This window comes from Sander vitreus, chromosome 21, assembly GCF_031162955.1.
Source record: "Sander vitreus isolate 19-12246 chromosome 21, sanVit1, whole genome shotgun sequence".
In the NCBI taxonomy this organism is placed as follows: Eukaryota; Metazoa; Chordata; class Actinopteri; order Perciformes; family Percidae; genus Sander; species Sander vitreus.
The window spans coordinates 20,376,203-20,395,828 of NC_135875.1; the positions used below are offsets into that span (position 1 = coordinate 20,376,203).

The window sequence follows — 19,626 nt, forward strand, 5'->3', positions numbered from 1 at the left end:
AGGCCTGGGATCCTGAGGCTTCTGCGTATCTTAGCTGTTCCTAGGACTGTGCTCTTCACTGCCAAAGACTACTTCTGTCATTGTTGTGCACATGATAGATAAAGATAGCCTGGCTCCCTCCTACGTACTTCCGCTCAATTTTCATTTTCCTTCAGTACTCCGTCTGGGTTTGCGGTATATTCTTGGGTTTTCTCTGGCCAAATCTTAACCGCTCCAATCAGCGAACAGAGGGAGCAGCTGAGGACGATGACGTTGAGGCCGTGCCCTAGAATTGTAGTTCCGTAATGGCGGCGGAGAAAGATTCGAGCGAAGCCGTTCGGTCCGTTGTGGCAACGCTGCCGAATATCCAGAAGTTAAAGCCCGAGCAAGAATAATCTTTGCTGAGTTTTGTTGGTGGCCATGATGTTGTGGCCCTCCTCCCCACGGGGTTCGGGAAAAGTTTGATTTTCCAGCTCGCTCCGTTATCGATGCTAAGCCAACGTCACGACCAAACGTTAGCGATTGGTTATGGCAGATCCAGAGTGGCTCTGGGCAGATCCAATAATTTTAAACTTCAACAGAGTACCCGCCTTCAAGGAAGTTAACACTTGTCAATGGAGAGTGGCCAGACTCTCTGTACAAATGAAATGTACCAGAGTCTGGTAGGACCAGGCTAAGAAAAAGAACCCTGAACCTCAAAATATTGATTATACTTAAAGTATTGGATAAATGGTAAAAAAGTTAAAATGATTGGATAAATGGTTGAAATAGTTAGCTGTTCAATTTTATATTAAAGGTCCCATGGCATGAAAATGTCAGCCCTGGGTAGCCCTGGGTATTCTGCTCTGCCTTTGAGAAAATGAAAGCTCAGATGGGCCAATCTGGAATCTCCTTCTTATGACCTCGTAAGGAGGAAGGTTACCTCCCCTTTCTCTGCTTTGCCCGCCCAGAGAAGTTGGCCCACCCATGAGAGAGAGACATCATGGCTTGAAAACAAGTGAAGCATGGCAGTTGGTCAAGGCCACTAAGGCCTATATAAAAGAGACTTCAGATACAGTATTAGGGGACCACTAAGGCCTATATAAAAGAGACTTCAGATACAGTATTAGGGGACCACTAAGGCCTATATAAAAGAGACTTCAGATACAGTATTAGGGGACCACTAAGGCCTATATAAAAGAGACTTCAGATACAGTATTAGGGGACCACTAAGGTCTATATAAAAGAGACTTCAGATACAGTATTAGGGGACCACTAAGGCCTATATAAAAGAGACTTCAGATACAGTATTAGGGTACCACTAAGGCCTATATAAAAGAGACTTCAGATACAGTATTAGGGGACCACTAAGGCCTATATAAAAGAGACTTCAGATACAGTATTAGGGGACCACTAAGGCCTATATAAAAGATACTTCAGATACAGTATTAGGGGACCACTAAGGTCTATATAAAAGAGACTTCAGATACAGTATTAGGGGACCACTAAGGTCTATATAAAAGAGACTTCAGATACAGCATTAGGGGACCACTAAGGCCTATATAAAAGAGACTTCAGATACAGTATTAGGGGACCACTAAGGCCTATATAAAAGAGACTTCAGATACAGTATTAGGGGTACCACTAAGGCCTATATAAAAGATACTTCAGATACAGTATTAGGGGACCACTAAGGTCTATATAAAAGAGACTTCAGATACAGTATTAGGGGACCACTAAGGCCTATATAAAAGCATCCAAAAAGCAGCATGTCATAGGACCTTTAAAAAAGTGATATCCGCCCGTATAGTGTAAAGTAACATCCAGTTCAAACCAGTTCAAATAAATATATTTCCTTTCGAGCCCCAATTACAGAGAAGACTATAACCAAACGTTTGCAATAACAGAAATCAAGAGCAACACCGCATGAAATCACGAGTGAGTCCGCAGATTAGGAGCTGCATATGTAGCATCAGCTATGTAGGGCTCCTATGTTTTTGCTCCAACTCTCAGGGGTTATCTGGGTCTTGAAGAGTCCTAATTTGGCACTCCTGATGAGATTAAACACTTTTGTCTTTTGCTTTACTTCAGACCGTCTAAACACAGATAACTCATGTTGTTGTTATTGCTCTGCCCAAGGCCAAATTAGGACTCCTCAAGCTCCAGATAAGACCCCTGAGAGTTGGAGCAAAACATAGGAGCCTCACATCACTGACGCTGTGCATGCAGCTCCTAATCTGTTGACTCACTCGTGACTCGGTGCTGCTGTTGATTTCTGTTATTGCAAATGTTTGGTTATAGTCTTCGCTGTAATTGGGGCTCGAAAGGAAATATATTTATTTGAATTGGTTTTGAACTCAATGTTACTTTACACTATACTGGTGGATATTGTTTTAATCATTTTTTGGGGTATAAAATTGAACAGCTAACTATTTCAACCATTTATCCAATCATTTAAACTTTTTTATTATTTGGCTATAATCGATATTTTGAGGTTCAGGGTTCTTTATCTATCATGTGCACAACAATGACAGAAGTAGTCGTTGGCAGTGAAGAGCACAGTCCTAGGAACAGCTAAGATACGCAGAAGCCTCAGGATCTAGAAATTAGAGAGGAGAGGAGTGGTAAGATTAAATAAAAACAACACTCCAAACACAAAGGAAGTATGAGAAGGGAACAAAGGGGGAAAGTGCAACATTAGTCCAGTCATTTCATGAAAACAGGTAGGCCAAATTGCAACAGAAGCAAACTCAACTGATTTTGTATCCTCAGTATGTCCTGAGTAAGGGAAAAAAAGGTTTACCCCCATTTTGGCTTAAAATGACTGGACTACATGTCAGTGTGAACCTGCAGTGTATCTCTGATTATTTACAGAGTCTAAATGCTGGGAAAAGAGAATAGAGAGAATAAAAGCAAACTGTGCAGAGGAGGCACCTCAAGCAGCTTATTGAGAAATGAAACTAAGCCAAAACTCAAGAAAGAAAGAAAAGGGTGGAGAAAAAAAACAACTAGCTGAATGGATATTTTATTTAAAAAGTACAGAGTAAAGGGGGGGAAATATAAGAGAAAGACGTGCGAGTGTAAGAGTGAAAGGAGGTGTGATGAATTGCTCACACGGTAGGATGTGTCATTGTCACGTCTCTGCAACATTAACTGAAATACCATTATTTCCTGATAAGTGACGCTGATGTCAATGAACTTCTTGAAGTTTTTTTACTTTCTGTTGAAGAACTTCATTCTAAAACAGAACAAAATTGACAACTACTCTTAGATTTCTTGTGTCAAAGTGCAGACAGTCATACAGTAAACAACTATTGAGGTTATCATGAGATCTTGGGACTTACAATCTTAACCATATTTACATGCAGAATGAAGATATCTGTATGCTTTTTTTGTAATGAAACCCTTCAGTTTAGCCATGGCAGTTTCTTTCACAATGAAATTCAACAATCGGCTTTTATTCTGATTATTTTCATGGTCTGACGCACGAGGGTTGCGCACATGGGAGCTTAAAGTCTTTGTCTTAGAACAAAATTAATGGAGTTATATTTAGCATAATTATTAACAAGACTGTGACAGCTGAGGACTATGCATTATGGTGTCTGATTTTAGATGCTGGTGTGTGTGTGTGTGTGTGTGTGTGTGTGTGTGTGTGTGGGGGGGGGGTATCCTTCTTAAGAGCCAGCTGTAGCTGTAGTTTGGATCTCAAGTGACAAAAAAAATTGTGAATTGAATGTTTTTGTCAAGCCTGAGCTCTTTGTGGATCTTGGTTCAGGGTTCAGAAGTGACTGCTATTACTTTAAGGTCCTTAGTACAGTCAGACATTTGAGTAGGGCTGGGTTAAAGAAATAGATTCTCCAATTAAAATTGATCAAATATAAAAAAAAAAAAGCCTACTTACTGACACAGTTTGACCCGTCCCACTAGTCCCACTGGAATTCTGTGGACTGTAAATCCCCCAGCAGCAAAACCAAGCAGTGGGCTTGCTACACTATGAACTACTACAACTACTATTTCTAGTCATAGTTCCATTATCCTTTTTGTGACTATTATTGCCACTGTTCATCACACCCCCAACCGGCACCGTTAAACACCGCCCACCAAGAGCCTGGGTCTGTCCGAGGTTTCTCCCTAAAAGGGAGTTTTTCCTCACCACCGTCGCACTAAATGCTTGCTCTTGGGGGAATTACGGGAATTGTTGGGTCTACGTAAATTATATTGTGTTCTAGACCTACTCTATCTGTAAAGTGTCTTGAGATAACACTTGTTATGATTTGATACTATAAATAAAATGGAATTGAATTGAATTGGACCAAACCACTGTGAGGCAAGGGAGGGAGGGACTCAACATGTTTCTAAATGTAAAACCCCTATTGTTTCCCTGTTTGCGTTTGTATTGTTTTACTACTTACACAATTATTTGAAGTATATATTATGTACAACATGTATACAGTGTGGTTTTAATGATAGTTTTAGGGGGGGGGGGGGGGGGGGGGGGAACATCCCTCAGACCCCCCCCTGCGATTTCCACCTAAGGTCAGCAACCATTTTGCATATACAATAGTGAGATCTGACTGAACTAAACTTCAAAAATAAGTTCATAAAAGTAAAAAGATACATTTTATTCTTGCCTTACTGTATGGTGGTATTTAACGACAGTTAGGTACTCTATGGATCATTGTGATAAGAAATAAGATTGTGCACTCAGGGGCGGGGCTAGCAGGGAGGCACATGGTGGCACCGGCACCCCCTAAAATATGATTAGCTCCCCCTGGTGCCCCTCCCAATCCATCGGGCGAGTTCTGTCACTTGACTGCCTGTTCAGCCAATCTTCCCATGTCTTTGTCACATGACCAAGTAATGTTTCCATGACTACTATCCAAAATTCTGATACCATAGGACCAGCACTGGAATAGTTTTTGTTTTTAAAGTAGCAGACTGAGCATATAGAAAAAGGGTTATTGTATACAGATATACAATTTGTTTAAATTGAATGATTCTTGGTCCCCCCCCCCCATGCCAAACACTGTGCCACAGATCGTTAAATGGTGTGGCTTGAGAGTGGCAATAGGTGAAAGGTCATTGGGTTAAGGGTGAAAGGGGTATACCTTTAGGATAAGGCATCTGACCAGCGAATGTCATGGAATTCTAACTGTTACATAATGAGTAGTCTCTCATTGCCAGACCTTCCTCCACAGTGCTGCGGAGGAGGGTCTGGCTAGTCCACACAGCATTCCGGGAAGGGAGAAAAACGTGCTATGGTTTATTGGCATTTCTTCAAACCAATCACAATCGTCTTGGGCGGTGCTAAGTGCCAGACGGAACAACGGTGCCTCTGCAAAATAGCCTTGGCAAGAAACTTGTTTGGGTGGAACGTGTGTACGTTCAAAAGTTGTTTTAGTCGTTCAATAGAAAACTCAGATTCAACAGATAGTCTAGCTAGCTGTCTGAATTTACCCTGCAGAGATCTGAGGAGCAGTTAATCATAGTCCTCAGAAATCTACCAGAGTTTAGAATGCCAACACAAAGAAAGAGGAAGGTGACGGACATCCGACCGAAATTAATGACATCCGGTGGAATTTCCAGCGGCACCTGAACAATCCCAAAAGTGGAACGTCGTGGATATAGACTAGATAATGAGAAATCTAATTTCCAGAGGGAGCCCTAATAGAAAGCTTATGAGCTCAAGTGTCAAAAATAGCAAGGGTTCAGCTTCTGAGAAGCATGAATTGAGTGGGACATGATCTGTAAAATTCATATTTATGTACAAGTGAACATTTGGACAAAAACAATGTTGGGCTTAATTTGTGACCATGAAGATCAACTGCAAATACTGTATGAATTGGATGCCTAATTTTCTGAATACCTCTTCATGGACCAAGATGCGTGTGATGGTGATATTTTGATCTGATTGAGTCACTAAGACATGAGGAATCATCCATTGGGAACACAACATTTCCAAGATATTTTGTTCAAAGTGACCAATATTGCCTTCCTTAGAGCAACAAGACTAAGAGTCAGTGCTTGCTCTTGGTGAGAATTGTTGGGGTTCTGTAAATTATAGTGTGGTCTAGACTTAATCTGTAAAGTGTCCTGCGATAACTGCTGTTATAATTTAACGCTATCAATAAAATGTAATTGAATTGAGTCTGTAGCCATGCTAGCAGCTCTATGTAATGAGGCTGTACTTAGACACGGCGGTGCTTTGAGCAAAATGATACATGAGCATGCAAACACGCTTACAATGAAAATGCTAATAATATGCTGATGTTGAGCAGGTATAATCTTCACTATGGTCACTATTGTGTTAGCATGCTAACATTTGCTTATTAGCACTACATTAATTTTGCAGGTAATTGATCATGAACCCAACTATTGGACAAATTGAAATGTTACGATGATCAGTCAAAGTTATTACAATTTATCCTGCAGGGGAACATGAATCTGTATTAATGAGCCTGAGTCTGTATTTAGCATTGAATAGTTGTTACATAATATTTCCCTCATGGTTGTGTCCTTAGTATACCTCTTCTGGGAACATGGATGTTCGTACAAAAATTCATAGCAATCTATCCGATATTTGTTTTTCAGTCTGGACCAAAGGGATGGACTGACGGATAACAACTGATAGATTTTTGATTTTGAAGAAGGCCTGAGGGCCAAAACGTCATCTAAATAAAAAACAGAAATGCACACGGAGCCAGAGTGTGCAGCACATTTTCCCCCTATTTTCTAATAGACAACATTGCCGTCCCTAGAGCCACACTGATAGCATGGCTAAAAAATAAAGTGTCCTGTTCTCCCCCATTTTGATCCATATCTACATTAAGTTTGTTTGGTTAAACACTTGCTCCCAGAATCTGCTCCACTGCTTTTGGGACAAAATGTCCACAAATCCCCAGATATTTCAATATTTAATTATTGGTTTCTAAATTGAGGAGGATTTAATCAGGGCTTCGCCGATGCGCATGTGATCTGTCTATGTTCTTGTTCTCTTCCTCCACGATACTCCAGGACAGCACACATCCTCGCATTAATGCACTTGGCTGTGCGTGTGTCTGCATCTGTGCCTGTGTACATGTCATCCTCCATCAAACCGCTGTACTATACAATGGGTCGAGCTGTTGTTTAGGCTGATAGAATCACAGTCCAAGCTAGGACTGCACAATACATCGTTATTGGCATCGCAGTATCAACTGACGCAATATACACATCGCAAAAAGGCTGCGACATATCGCGAAAGACACTCAGAGATAGTTAGTTGAAAGAAAATTATCAGTAGAAAACTGCACTTTAAAATGTAACTGTTATTCTCATTTTATGTTCAATTCAATGTTCAATTTGTTCAATAAAAGAATGTTGTATTTTAGCGGAATACTGAAAGCAGCAGAAATGCAGAACTGAGTACACTTTAATGTCTGTTTATTTATCGCAAGTAATATCGCAATATATGAAAGTTACCTTAACTCAAGGTACAGCAAAGTACCACACACATTGTATTACATAAGATGTACATTGTATTACATAAGTTGTACATTTGGTTCAGTCGCCAGTAAGTATAGTATATATAGAGGATGCTTTTAGCCATATTTTACCATTTTTGCTGCTTAGATGTTCTCCCATTTGGGAAAATCTGAATTTCCATGTCGGAAATAACTTTTCAATGAGCTGTCTTCCTTTTTGTGAAGCCCATTCAAGTGCCTGTATCGGAGATTTAAGTGGGCAGATGGGGACCCAGGAGCAGCCTGTTACTCAAGCCTTGATTGAATTTGTCTTAGAGAGCTGTTAGTTCTGCCAAGCTGGCGCCACTCGCTGTACTCTCTTCATCCCTGCCTTCTGTGAATTCCCTGGCCTGATTGAGGATTTGGTAACAGCATCAGTAGTCTGTCTGTAGAACAAAACACACGGCATTTTAATTGTTTAGTGAGTGCCCACTGCCCAGTGGTTCATCATGTTGGATGATTGTTGGGATGGTGCAGTCCCATCACTGCTTCAGACTAGAGCGTACAGGCACAATTGGTCTGCTAATGTGGATGGTGGACCCTGATTGTCATGTTTCCCACAGGGTAATAAGATGTGTTCCTGGGTTTTTAAATGAACCCCCATGTATTTCTCTAAATAAACCCCTCAAGAAGAAATAAGTGTCGCCGAAAATGGTAAGTGCAAAGTGTGCCTTTTTGGAGTTTACACTAGCCCGTGCATTGTCAAGCATTTTAGGTTAATTACAAAACAGCCTTCTTAAGTCAGGTACAGATGCACCCAGATAATGAAATGTTCACACATTTGTTTAGTGTGCTTGCATTCATGTTCAGATGAGCATTTTATTGCAAAACCAGGAGTACATTGCATTTTGATGGTCAATTATGCTGTAATCACACCCTCAGTTCCCCAGTCATCCTCATTAATGTTCGAAAATGTACGATTACACTCTGGCGTTTCAGAGTCAACATGGACGTGGGTCTGTGTGCCACATATTTGTTGGACACTAAGAAAAGAAGACATTGTCAGCGGTAAAAATATATAACTATATTTTCTCTTCCTCTCTTATGAGTAGTGAGCACACTGTATATCTCTTCCCAACCTCTTTATTTTATTTCCACACAGTCACTTATTTTCAGGTAAAGCCTAAGCAGCATGGTAACCTGGCACCGGCACCTCCTCGTTTTTGGCGTTGCTGAATTTTTGACATTCTTAACATAGCGTGAAATTACACACAAAAGCTTGCCTATAAAAAGTCTGCCATATAAGAAATATTGTCTCTTCTAGACCTCTTCAGTCTACGTCAGCATTCCGCCAGTTTCGAAAACGAACACCTGCGCCGCCATGCTCTATGAATAGATACGAGAGGATGATGACGTATGTGTGCGCCGTTATATTAGGTGTCACATTTAAATTGCTACATCAAAAAGCTTTACGTCATCGCATCATCTATGCATTCACAAACGTGTTACCTGCTAGGCTAATTCCTTCCAGCTCCATTGTTGTTACTGTTCTGTTTCCCTCTGGCTCGCTGTGTCCCAGTGTCCCACAGAGCAGACTGTAATGTAATCAACATTTGGACGTAACCTTAGTGTGAGTCACAGAAGAGCTTAAATTGTTGGGCTTTAATTACACAGCAGTCTTCTTCTCTTGGCATTGAGACAAAGACGAAATAGGGATGAAAGAGACATTAAGGAAGACGATGCTGGAAGCTTGCAATGTGCCTTAAACCTGCATTCTATCTAATTTCCAGCAGGGGGCGACTCCACTGGTTGCAAAAAGAACCCCGTTTCTATGGAAGTCTATGGGGAAATGACCCTACTTCTCACTTGATTTACTACCTCAGTAAACATATTCATAATTAATTCATGGCCTCAATTGCCACTTTCAAGTCTTGTTCAATTCAGCATGATGTTCATTTTGTAAATTATGGTCCAGTTTATTTTAAAATGAACGATGTTGTTCTGCAAACCAAGCTACCTAGCTACCACGAGCGCTAGCTGGTAACTTAAGGGAGGCTTCACACTCAAGACTTCAAAACAGCAGTCCACAAATCAATGGGTGATATCACTGCTGCTACCAGGGTTTCCGCGGGGTCTTAAAAAGTCTAAAAAAATTCTAAAATTTCAAAATCAAAATAGTCTTAAATAATTTTAAACGGGTCTTAATTCTACGTCCATGTAATGCTACCTCTAATGCTCATTGAAATGCTCCCGCAGCGCTTTAGAATGTTTTTTTTTTGTTGTTTTTTTTATTCTCTGGTGTAGTTCTTTCTTCCAAATATAATTTGCTGTATTACGACTAAAAATGAGACCAACATGCAACTAGGGCTGGCTACCAAATTCAGTACTTTTTAGGCACCGACCGAATTGCCTCTAAAGTATTGAGTATCTAAAAAGGCCTCGTCAATACCCAATTTCAATACCTAAGGAGTCTCATAATCACAAATAATGTTTGTGATTGGCTATCTAACGTTACACATCGTATAGACACGCAGAGATGGGGCTCACGTAGTAGGAGCTGAAACATAAATACAAAGATTTGTGCCGTAATGTTGAAATTTCTTTTTGTTTTGTAAAATTGGTATCGAATAAAGTATCGTTTAGGAACCAGTATCAAAGTCACTGTATTGGTACCGGTATTGAATACTTTGAACAATACCCAGCGCTACATGCAACTTACTGTATATTGCAGCCAACCAGCTTCAGTTTATTGGCGCAAGTCTCTTCCAGATTGTACCACAGACATAAAACAGATTTTATTCTTCAACTATGGGAAAGTGGAAAGTTTAGCGATACTGCTTGAAAAAAAGCTGAATTTAGGGCTAGGTTAAAGCCAGTTGCTAACAACATATTTGAAGCCCACTGCTTCTTATGCAAGAAAGCAAATAAACTGGGAACGTTGGGTGGACGGGTGCTGGAATCTCATGCAAAAAGTGAGACACATCTTGTCTTAAGGGTCTCCAGCAAACGACAGCTATCAGCCAGTTGTGTTTCAGCCGATGTTTCCGGACGATGTTTCTGGACTCTGACATCTAACTGACATTTTTTGTGGATGTTGTGATACAGGTAATAGGTGGTCTTAAAACAGTCCAAAATTTGACTTGGGGAAACCTGCAGAGACCCTGTTCTGCATCCATTATTTTGCCCTGAAGATGTAGTTGTTTGGTCAGTTAATTTTGAAGAGCCTAAGGCAGCCTCGTGAATTACTACCTCTGATTGCACTCGACTTGAGCATGGAGCTTAAGCTCCCATCATTGCCACAGGCTGCTTAGTGACAATCAAACACTGCAGTGAACATATCTTGAAAAGGACTGTCCATGCGCATCCTTTCCCATAGAGCTGAAGAACCAGTGAGAATGCCATTTGAGTAGGTGTAGAAAGCCTTCCTTTTAAACACCATATACAGTTTCCTCTCACCTTTATACATTTTCTTTTCTTTTCTCTATCTTTCCTCTCCTGAACATAGAAACAGTGTTGCCATGGCAACATTTGCGTCTTTTCTTTGCTGTTGTACAGTCCGTCAGTGCACTTCCTCAGCCCTCAGTCAGCCAGTCATTTTGAATCCGTCCACAGTCAACTCTTTCAGTCAGTAATGACACAGGCGTATGAGTTCCCCATATCAAGAGACAGGCCACACGCTTTGTATGTTGCATAAACAATAAAGGCCGTTTCACATGCGCTGCGCTCGCCGCTACGTTGTCCTATTCCCAACTATATTTGTGCTTGCCGCCGGGCTCAGCGCAAATTTACGTCATACATGCGCCAATATTTGAATGCACGTCACGTCTGCGTCCGGTGTTTACATCAGACGTGCAGTACATGCGACATTGTGGATACACAGTAGTGAGTTGGTGGAGACGATGTTTCTGTCTTTGAAACAAAAGAAAGCCTTGGCACTTGCCCTGGTTGTGAGGAGAAGACGGAGGATGGCAGCAGGAAGAAGGGTGTGGGTGCACGAGACCCTCAGGTCCAGAGAGCAGTTGGGGGAATTCCGGCTGGTGAAGGAGCTCCGCATTCACTGTGACCGGTTCCAGGGGTACTTTCGGCTCAACGGGGAGCAATTTGACAGTCTGCTGATGAGAGTCGGGCCTACGATTTCCCGGATGCGAACAACATTCCGAAAGCCCATTTCTACAACGGAGCTTCTGGCTAATTGTCTCTCCCTGACGTGTGGCTCCAGACAAGACAATATGGAAAAGTACTTCCAAGTCTGCCCCTGCACCACTTTTCCTTTATGTTCCCTTAGGTTCTTCCACCTTTTCTTACACTCCTCCTCTAAATAGATGAAGACGTGTGGATTATTTTCATTTCTAAATAAAATGTTGCTTTTCAACACTGTTTCATTGCATGTTTATATTCTTAAGTAAGAGGTCTGCAGTCATTGCAGTTGGCTATAATAAAGCTAAGATATGAGCCTACATTCATACATGCATCATTCATTCTCATAAAAAATACAGATATATCCTACAAATACCTGTATGGAGCTGTATAATCAACTTGGTCTTTGGTTTTCGCAGCTCACAACAGTAGGCTACAGTTCTTCTTAGTTGCTTTGGCGCATTTCTCAGATCAGAGATGACAGTAATGTGTAACTTTGTCACATAGGGAATAGTGCTCCCTTTCATGTGCATTGTTCATTAGACTATACTTACAGAGTAAACTGTTAAATATGGACAGCAACACAAAGCAGTTTCACTATCTTGGTATAAACAATGGCGTAAGGACTTGTCAGTTTGATTCATAAATACTTGCTTTGGACACAAATAAAAGATTTCCAGCAAGATACACGATTTTTCAGGTCAGTCACTACGCGGTGCAGTTTACACCAATTGTTTTAAGAAGTGCACTCACTGTTGTGCAAATGCAAGACATATATGTTGATTTCACATAGCTAAAACAAACCTGAATGATTTAAATTAAGAGGCTACAATAATCTACACAGCTGGCATGCCTATTATGGTGAAATATGCTTCCACAGCATAGTTTTGCGTCCGAGGTCTCTGTACGACCTCAAACTTGTGTCGTAGCCTATACAGCTCTGGGAGATCGCTGACGGCCAAAATCAACCTCTCGTCCATGTTCCGTTTGTGGATCCACGTGTATTTTGTGTTTTTGTTGTTGTTTTGTTTCAGACACTTGAATGCACGTCACAGCGCACTGCAGCCGCTCTTGCGCGTGCCGCGGTCAAAGTTGAACCATGTTGAAGTTCAATATTCACCGAGGTTTATCCTCAATCATTTTTCATCAGGTTTGACCATATTTGCTGTGCAGTGCAGATTTAAGCTTCAATTATTTAATCTGGCATAGCCAGACTAAGGCCATGATCACACTTGGCGTCTTTTTTGACAAGAAAAAGTTGACTACGGGGCTTTTGTAGTTGCAGCTGAGAGCGTCTTTTGTTGCTATAATGACAGCTTCAGTATGCAAAGTGCTATGTGGAGCGGTGCAAGATAAAACAAAGCGGTTGAGCGATCTAGAGAAAGAACAGAGAGAGGGAGCGGTGCTGCTACTAACTTGCTAGCACAAGTCTATCGGCAACTTCTCCATTTTTTCTTGCTGTTATGGAAACGATTTTTTTCAGGTCGAACTTTTCGCTACTCCAACTTCAAAAAGACACTGAGCTGCAGAAACAAATGTGGGTGGGGGCGTTTAAAAAAGCGCTCAGGACTTTTTTTAAACACAGTTTACTCCATAGGATTATAATGTAAAACAGACGCTGGCAGCTTAAAAAAAGACGCTAAGTGTGAACATTGCAAGTTATTGCCTAAGTTCGCAAATGTGTAATAGTCTGGAAGTGTGACTCAAAGAGCGGACTCAAACGCAAGGCTCAAACGTAAACAGATTTATTGACCAAAAACTTGAACATGGATCGGGGAGTAACTCAGGAGCAGAAACTAGGATAGCGAGGGACTCAGGGGAAAACCTAGGATGGCGAGGAACTCAAGGGGCAGAAACTAGGATGGCAAGGGACTGGGAAGTAGGGAATAGGATGGCGTGGGAGCTCAGGGGAGCGCGGGGAAACCGGGGCCGAAGATCCGAGGAGGTGACACAGGAGAAGGGAAGCAGAGGAGCTGAGGAAGGGCTGGCTGGACGCGGGGATGGAGGCAGGATGAAGTAGGGTGCCGTGGGAGGAGGACTGAATGGTGAGGCCGGCTGACTAGATATGGAAGGCTTGGAAGTGAACACTGCGAAAGCAAACACAAAGAAGGGTAAGACAAGGAAACACACAATTTTCTCAAATTACATCTAAATAGTACACTGAAATGTTTTTGTCTAAATAAAAGCTGAAAGCTGCAGAAAATGAAGGGGAGTGGATTTCTAACAACAAATTCATCTGGTTTCCAGGATAGAATGATCCAGTGTTGTTGTCAGACCACCTAAACTGATACCAAGTAATCACCAAGAGTATTGAGACTGCGACAAGACCAGGACTTAGAGTAACTTACGCTTAGCTTACCTATCTTAATGCTTCCTTTATAAGTGCCTATAAAAATCCGAGGTGGTCCAGGCTGTCTGAGTCAGCGTTACATTGCAGAATGTACACACTGCTGTGTGTTTTCTTTTAGATGTTGTTTTGCAAATTAACTCCTTCTGGTTTAGGTAACCACATTTTATTACCGAGGATTTGGCTGACATCCACCAGACAGCCAGAGCTTCTTCTCCTCTCTCCCGCATTCACATTCTTGGCAGTGTGTGTCAATGAGGCGGGGAGAAGGGGGTCAACAGTAACAAATTTCAAATTAGAAATGAGTCAAGTTATTGGTTGCATTTGAAGCAGGACTTTTACATCCAGTCACAGCAATGATCAGGGTGCGATTTGTGAAAAAAGCAGAGGAGGTGGATGTTTTTTGATCATGCACAACAAAACAAAACATTAAGAATTCAATCCCCCTCCAATACCACAGATATAGCGCCACTCGGCCAGCCATGCCAAAACACATATGCACTTCAATATCCAATGGAAAATAATCTCGAAAATGAAATAGGACAATGTGGTGCCAACATAAAACACAGCGCTTTCAAGCCGGAGAGCGGAGTTCACTTTGCGGCGAAAACAAATCACTTTCAGGCCTTTGAATCAACCTCTCTGAACAAGGCCCTTAAGGTTATATAATGCATTTGAGTCATGATGATTAAACATGTTTATATGGAGCTTGTTTTCTTGAGAGTCCTGCTTTTCCTCAGTTTTCACTAATTTTGGAGGCTTAATGCCCCCGCTAAAGCACAGATGACAAAAACAACAACAACTCAATCTTACTTTTAGACATGCTTGCTGTCTGAACACAATGTTAGTCTGCCCCATCAGTCAGCCATTCACTCAATTACTTCTCCATCCAGTCAGTAGTTGCATCCACTTGAATAAACTGTCAGTTTGTAAATTGCTAAATGGATTCTGAGCTGTCTGTTTAGAAATATACTTCAACGAGGAAGCATCTCAATCTGTATCTCTGTCCCTATTTTACTCTCTATATTGCTAACCAAAGCTAACACTGAATCAGCCGTCTTCTTTGCGGGGAAAAAGATCGATGTGGGAAAAAGAGGGGAAATCCAACAACTTCTTCTGTGCGTTAATTGGCGGATCGCAAACCAAGTTTAAGGCTCATACCGCCACTTACCGCCCCATTACTGTATTGGAGTGTGTAGAATAATCAATGGCATTACTTAATCTGCACGGAAGAGCGATTCACAGTCAGGTCTGTTGTGTTTTAGCCTTGATGCCAGCCGAACTTAGCCCCGCCCACAACATTTGAGGTCGGGAAGTTCGGTCTGGATTTGATCCGTTGTGGAGCAACTATGCTCGAACCAGAGCTGTTCGGACCAATGATCAACAGTAACGTAATCAACCACGTCACCAAAGAACGCTTGGGTTGAATTTGTTTACAACAAAGATGGCTGCCGCTGAAGAATTGAGATAGTGGTGTAGATTCCGCCATTGTGTCTGTTATAGAAGATATCGACAGCGCATTGAGTTTAAAAGAGGAACGGAGAACTGCGATCAAGGCATTTGTCAATTGGAAATATGTTTTTGCCGTCCTTCCTACGGGATTCGGCAACGTCACATACTCCGTTGCTCTGATTGGTTGTAGGTCTATCCAATTGAGTGCAGAGGCATTTTCTTTCCTGGTTCGGTTGAAACACGCCCCATAATCACAGCCCAGTGGAGCAGTATCAGACTCATATTCTGACTAGAATCTGAGTATGACGACGTCAGGCTAGTTGTGTTTTTGTGTGTGTGAGAAAGAGAGAGAGAGCGCATATACGGCAGTATGTGGCGGTCAACTTATGCGGGCCGCCACACAATATATCAATGTATGGGAAACACTGCTGATGATAGAGCAATGCTTTAAATCATGAAGACATCAATACACCACCAACCACTACATTAAACACTGACGTGTTTCCTAAAAGCTGAAGCGAGTAATGATGAAGGTGATTACAGGCTTCAGAGGATGGGAACAAAAAAAGTCCACAACCTTCTTTGGTCAATGTTTCAAATGAAAAGGTAAGAGCACTTTTTTTTTTGGTAAAAGCATCAAGACGACCATCTTTTAGAGGTAATTGAAATAAAAAATACCATACTGGCTCTTTCCTCAAGGCTTTAATCAGAAAGAGTAGAGGCAAAACTCCGAACACATCTTCCTTTTTTAAGAATGATTTCAGTGCCGTTCTTTGTTCTTTTCTCAAAGAAAAGCTTAACTCCAAGTCTTCCAGAAGACCGCTGTTCCCAGCAGCAGCAGCAGCAACCATAAGCCTGCCCACCGACACGATGTGATTGGCCTGACTAGAGTTTGGTTCTTCCAGCTCGCAAGCCAACGGAGAGTGCCTAGACCCCCCTGGCTGCAAATTAAATTTAACTAACCGAAGCGTCGAATCTCACAAAATGGTATTCGGCACAACCCTAAACACTGTCATCTCATGACGTCTGCTTTCTGTCATTTGTCAGGTGGCGAGATGGGAGCATCGAACACGGACGCTTTCCAGGCTCTTTGGTGGCCCCTACCTGGCCTGTTACTGCCTCGGCTTCATCATTATTCTGCTCAACGTGTACCGAAGCCACAGGTGAAGCACACACTTGTCTCCTTTCCTCTGCTCCATTCATGCTATTTAGTGGGAATGCTGATTTAGCAGGATTCCAACTATTGTTATTCTGTTCTTTCTTTTTCTTCTTATTTATTCCATACGTTTTTTGGCTCTCCGTAACTTCTGTATACTTTCAGCTATTAAAACCATTCAACTTTTAAAATCTTCAGCTCTTTCAGGAGATGATGGGACTTCTTAAACTTTTTTTTTCTACCATTTCTGCTTTTTTAAATATTAAGCTTTTAAACATTTTATTTTAACATTAAAGTCAATGAGACCGGCCTTCAAATCCTCTTCTGCTTCAAAATGTATCTCCTCCTACATTCCTTCACCTACAGACAGGATTCAAACTTTAAACTGTTGACAAATTATTCAGGTATTCAGGAACTATTATGTTTTGATATCTTTTACAGTTTTTGTGAAAAAGCTGTGTGATCATTTCAGGATTTTTCTGCGTTTCTAATGAGTGTGTATTGGGCTGCTTAGAGTGAAAGCTTAGTTCCTTCTCTATAAATTGCTCTCACACCCACAATTTTTACTTGTCATGCACAAATAATACATCAAAACGTAGGTATTTTTATCTAGTTAATGTCAGTTATGCGATACGTCTTATACTTTTGGCTCGGCGAGCTTCCAAATGACAAGAGTTCCAAATCTTCCTCCATTCGCTGCCCTGTTAAACATCTTCCACATTTCTGAGTGAAATGCAGAGCGAACCACTTTTTTAAATTGCTGATATGCCCACATTTTTAAGTTTATCCACATAAATTTTATATCGATACGTTCACAAAGGCCTTGTGGTGGTCACGATTACGTTATTTGACTGATACCCCTTATTTACCCAGGTAATTCATTTCAACTTTCATCTTTGACAGTTTTACAGTTCAGCTTCAAGCTTTTCTAACAATGTATTTTAGCTCTTTACTTAGGTAATGCGGTTTAGTTTCCAACTCTAACAATTTTCCTGATTTTTCAGCAATGCAGTGCATTTGAGCTTTAATATTTTTCATACAATTTGTTTCATATTTCTGCATTTGTGAGTTATTATCAGTTAGAAAATATACTCAGACCTCACAATGTTCTACGTCTTTTGTCATGATTCAACTTTCAAGCTTTTAACGTTTAATGAAATTCATACTTATTAAAACGATTTCCACTTTTTCAACTATTCTCACTTCTTCAACTTCTTCTTATGGATTTAAGCTATTCATCCAGTTTAGCTTTAGCAATTCAGCTATTCAGCATTCCCATGCATTTTCTGCAGGAAATGCATTTTCTAGTTTTTTTTTAATCCTTCATTCCTGTCCAAATTAGCTCCGTTTTGATCAATTTAAATTTTATTAGAAGCATTTTTGATTAGCATTATTACATGATTAACCATGATTAACCATAACACGTTTGCGACATTGTTGAATATAATTTAGGCGGAGACAGCTGTTTCTTCTTAAGTAGGGCTGCACAATTAATTGTGATTTTATCGAAATAGCAATATGGACTAGTGCAATATCCGGCATCATAATAGCAATGTGCCAAGGTACAATCGCTCCTGGCTTTTAAAGGGAATTGGAGATGACACTCTGATTGGTTTATTGCATGTCTCGCCCAAAACACACCTATGATTAATAAAGACACTAAGACAACCCTTTTGAACCATGCGCCTGGCGCACGGACCCTTTTTTCCGCAATTAAACTACCAAAGTGGGTTAAAACACGCCCCTAAACGCACCTGCGCCAAGCGCTTCACGCTGTGCGCTTAGATCTTTAAAATAGGGCCCTCACTCTCTTTCCCTTTCACCCCGTTTCTCTCTCAGTTGTCCTTCATCTTATACTTCTTCCTATTCTTCTTTCTTCCACCTCTGTGTCCTCTTTTAGTCTTTCCTACTATCGCTTGTTCCTTCCTCCCATCCTGAACTGTGCCCCCACACTTCTGTATGTGCCAGTGTCACCCCACGCCTGCCATCATACTGCACCCAGCGGATGTACACGCTGCCACAACTCCCACTGGGGATCAAAACGGTGACAGGGCACCCTCTGCAAAAACACTAAAAATAAACACTATGCCAGGGTCAGAAGATCATTTTTTTTCCCTCTCTCAAAGGATGTCTGTGATGTCTGTTGCCCGGCAACAACACTGTGGATCAAGCTGCTTCAGAGCAGTACATTGTCATGCCAGTTTTATCTTCTGCTTCTAAAGAGAATGTTTCTAAACACTAAAACTAAAAATCGTAGTAGTAGCAGAGACAGTTTACTGTAGAGCCGAGATGCCCCAATTTGGAGTCATTTTCTGTATCTGTGTCAGGTGGTTTTCTCCACTGCCACGCCTAGCGGCAGAGACTAAGTGTATTATTTCCAATGGGAGAAGTGAACGTGAGCACAGATTATGACCGATTTTTGGTCACCCATAGTCACCAAAGTAAATATTGGACCCATTTTTCACAAGCAACATATCTCCTAAACATTCTCACACTAAAATAGCGTTTTTCAGATGAGTCAAATCAGGAGAGAATTTACTGTGTTTGAGACCTGCTTCTGTCTCAGGAAACAAACTCTCGCGAGATCTGGCAACACAGATACAGAAAGTATTAATTCATGCAAATATAACTTAATTCGTCCACATGACGTTTACTACACTTTAAACGAGGCCACGGCAATTTAGGAGACAGGAAGTGTGTACCGTTTCATACCACTGGCGCAGCGTGTAGCAGGCCAGAGCAAGCTTGATGTCGTCGAAAGCACGGGAAGAAATTTGGCGTGCCACTGAACGCACACTCCTACGCAAAGCTGCCTCTACACCTGTACGTGACAGCCTGCAATACAGCTCTGCCCCAAGTGCAAGATGTTTGACGGTGGAATGTCGTCCAACGTTCTTCGTAGGAGTGTGGACTGAACGGCTACAACTTTTCTTGGCTGGCTTGACAATAGTGTGGTTGGCTAAAGCATTTAAACAAAGTTTTGTGTGGGGGTTTGTAACATTCCAAAATCTTAATTTTTACTTAATTTTCATTTGCACTGTTAATGCATATCGGTTCCAAATATCTGTTTCATTAACTACTAGTCTCGCATTGCCAGCCCTTCCTCCACAGCACTGCGGAGGAGGGTCTGACTA

The 19,626-nt window shown here is 41.4% G+C and overlaps 1 protein-coding gene across 3 annotated transcripts in view; it reads left to right on the forward strand.

The window, feature by feature from the left end:
* pemt (phosphatidylethanolamine N-methyltransferase) overlaps positions 1-19,626 on the forward strand; it is a 75,893-nt gene that overhangs the window by 13,727 nt on the left and 42,540 nt on the right. For all 3 annotated transcript variants that reach the window (XM_078279439.1, XM_078279442.1, XM_078279440.1), the window contains exon 3: positions 16,384-16,499. In XM_078279439.1, the coding sequence (XP_078135565.1) occupies positions 16,384-16,499 (116 nt within the window). The remainder of the gene's footprint in view (positions 1-16,383; positions 16,500-19,626) is intronic.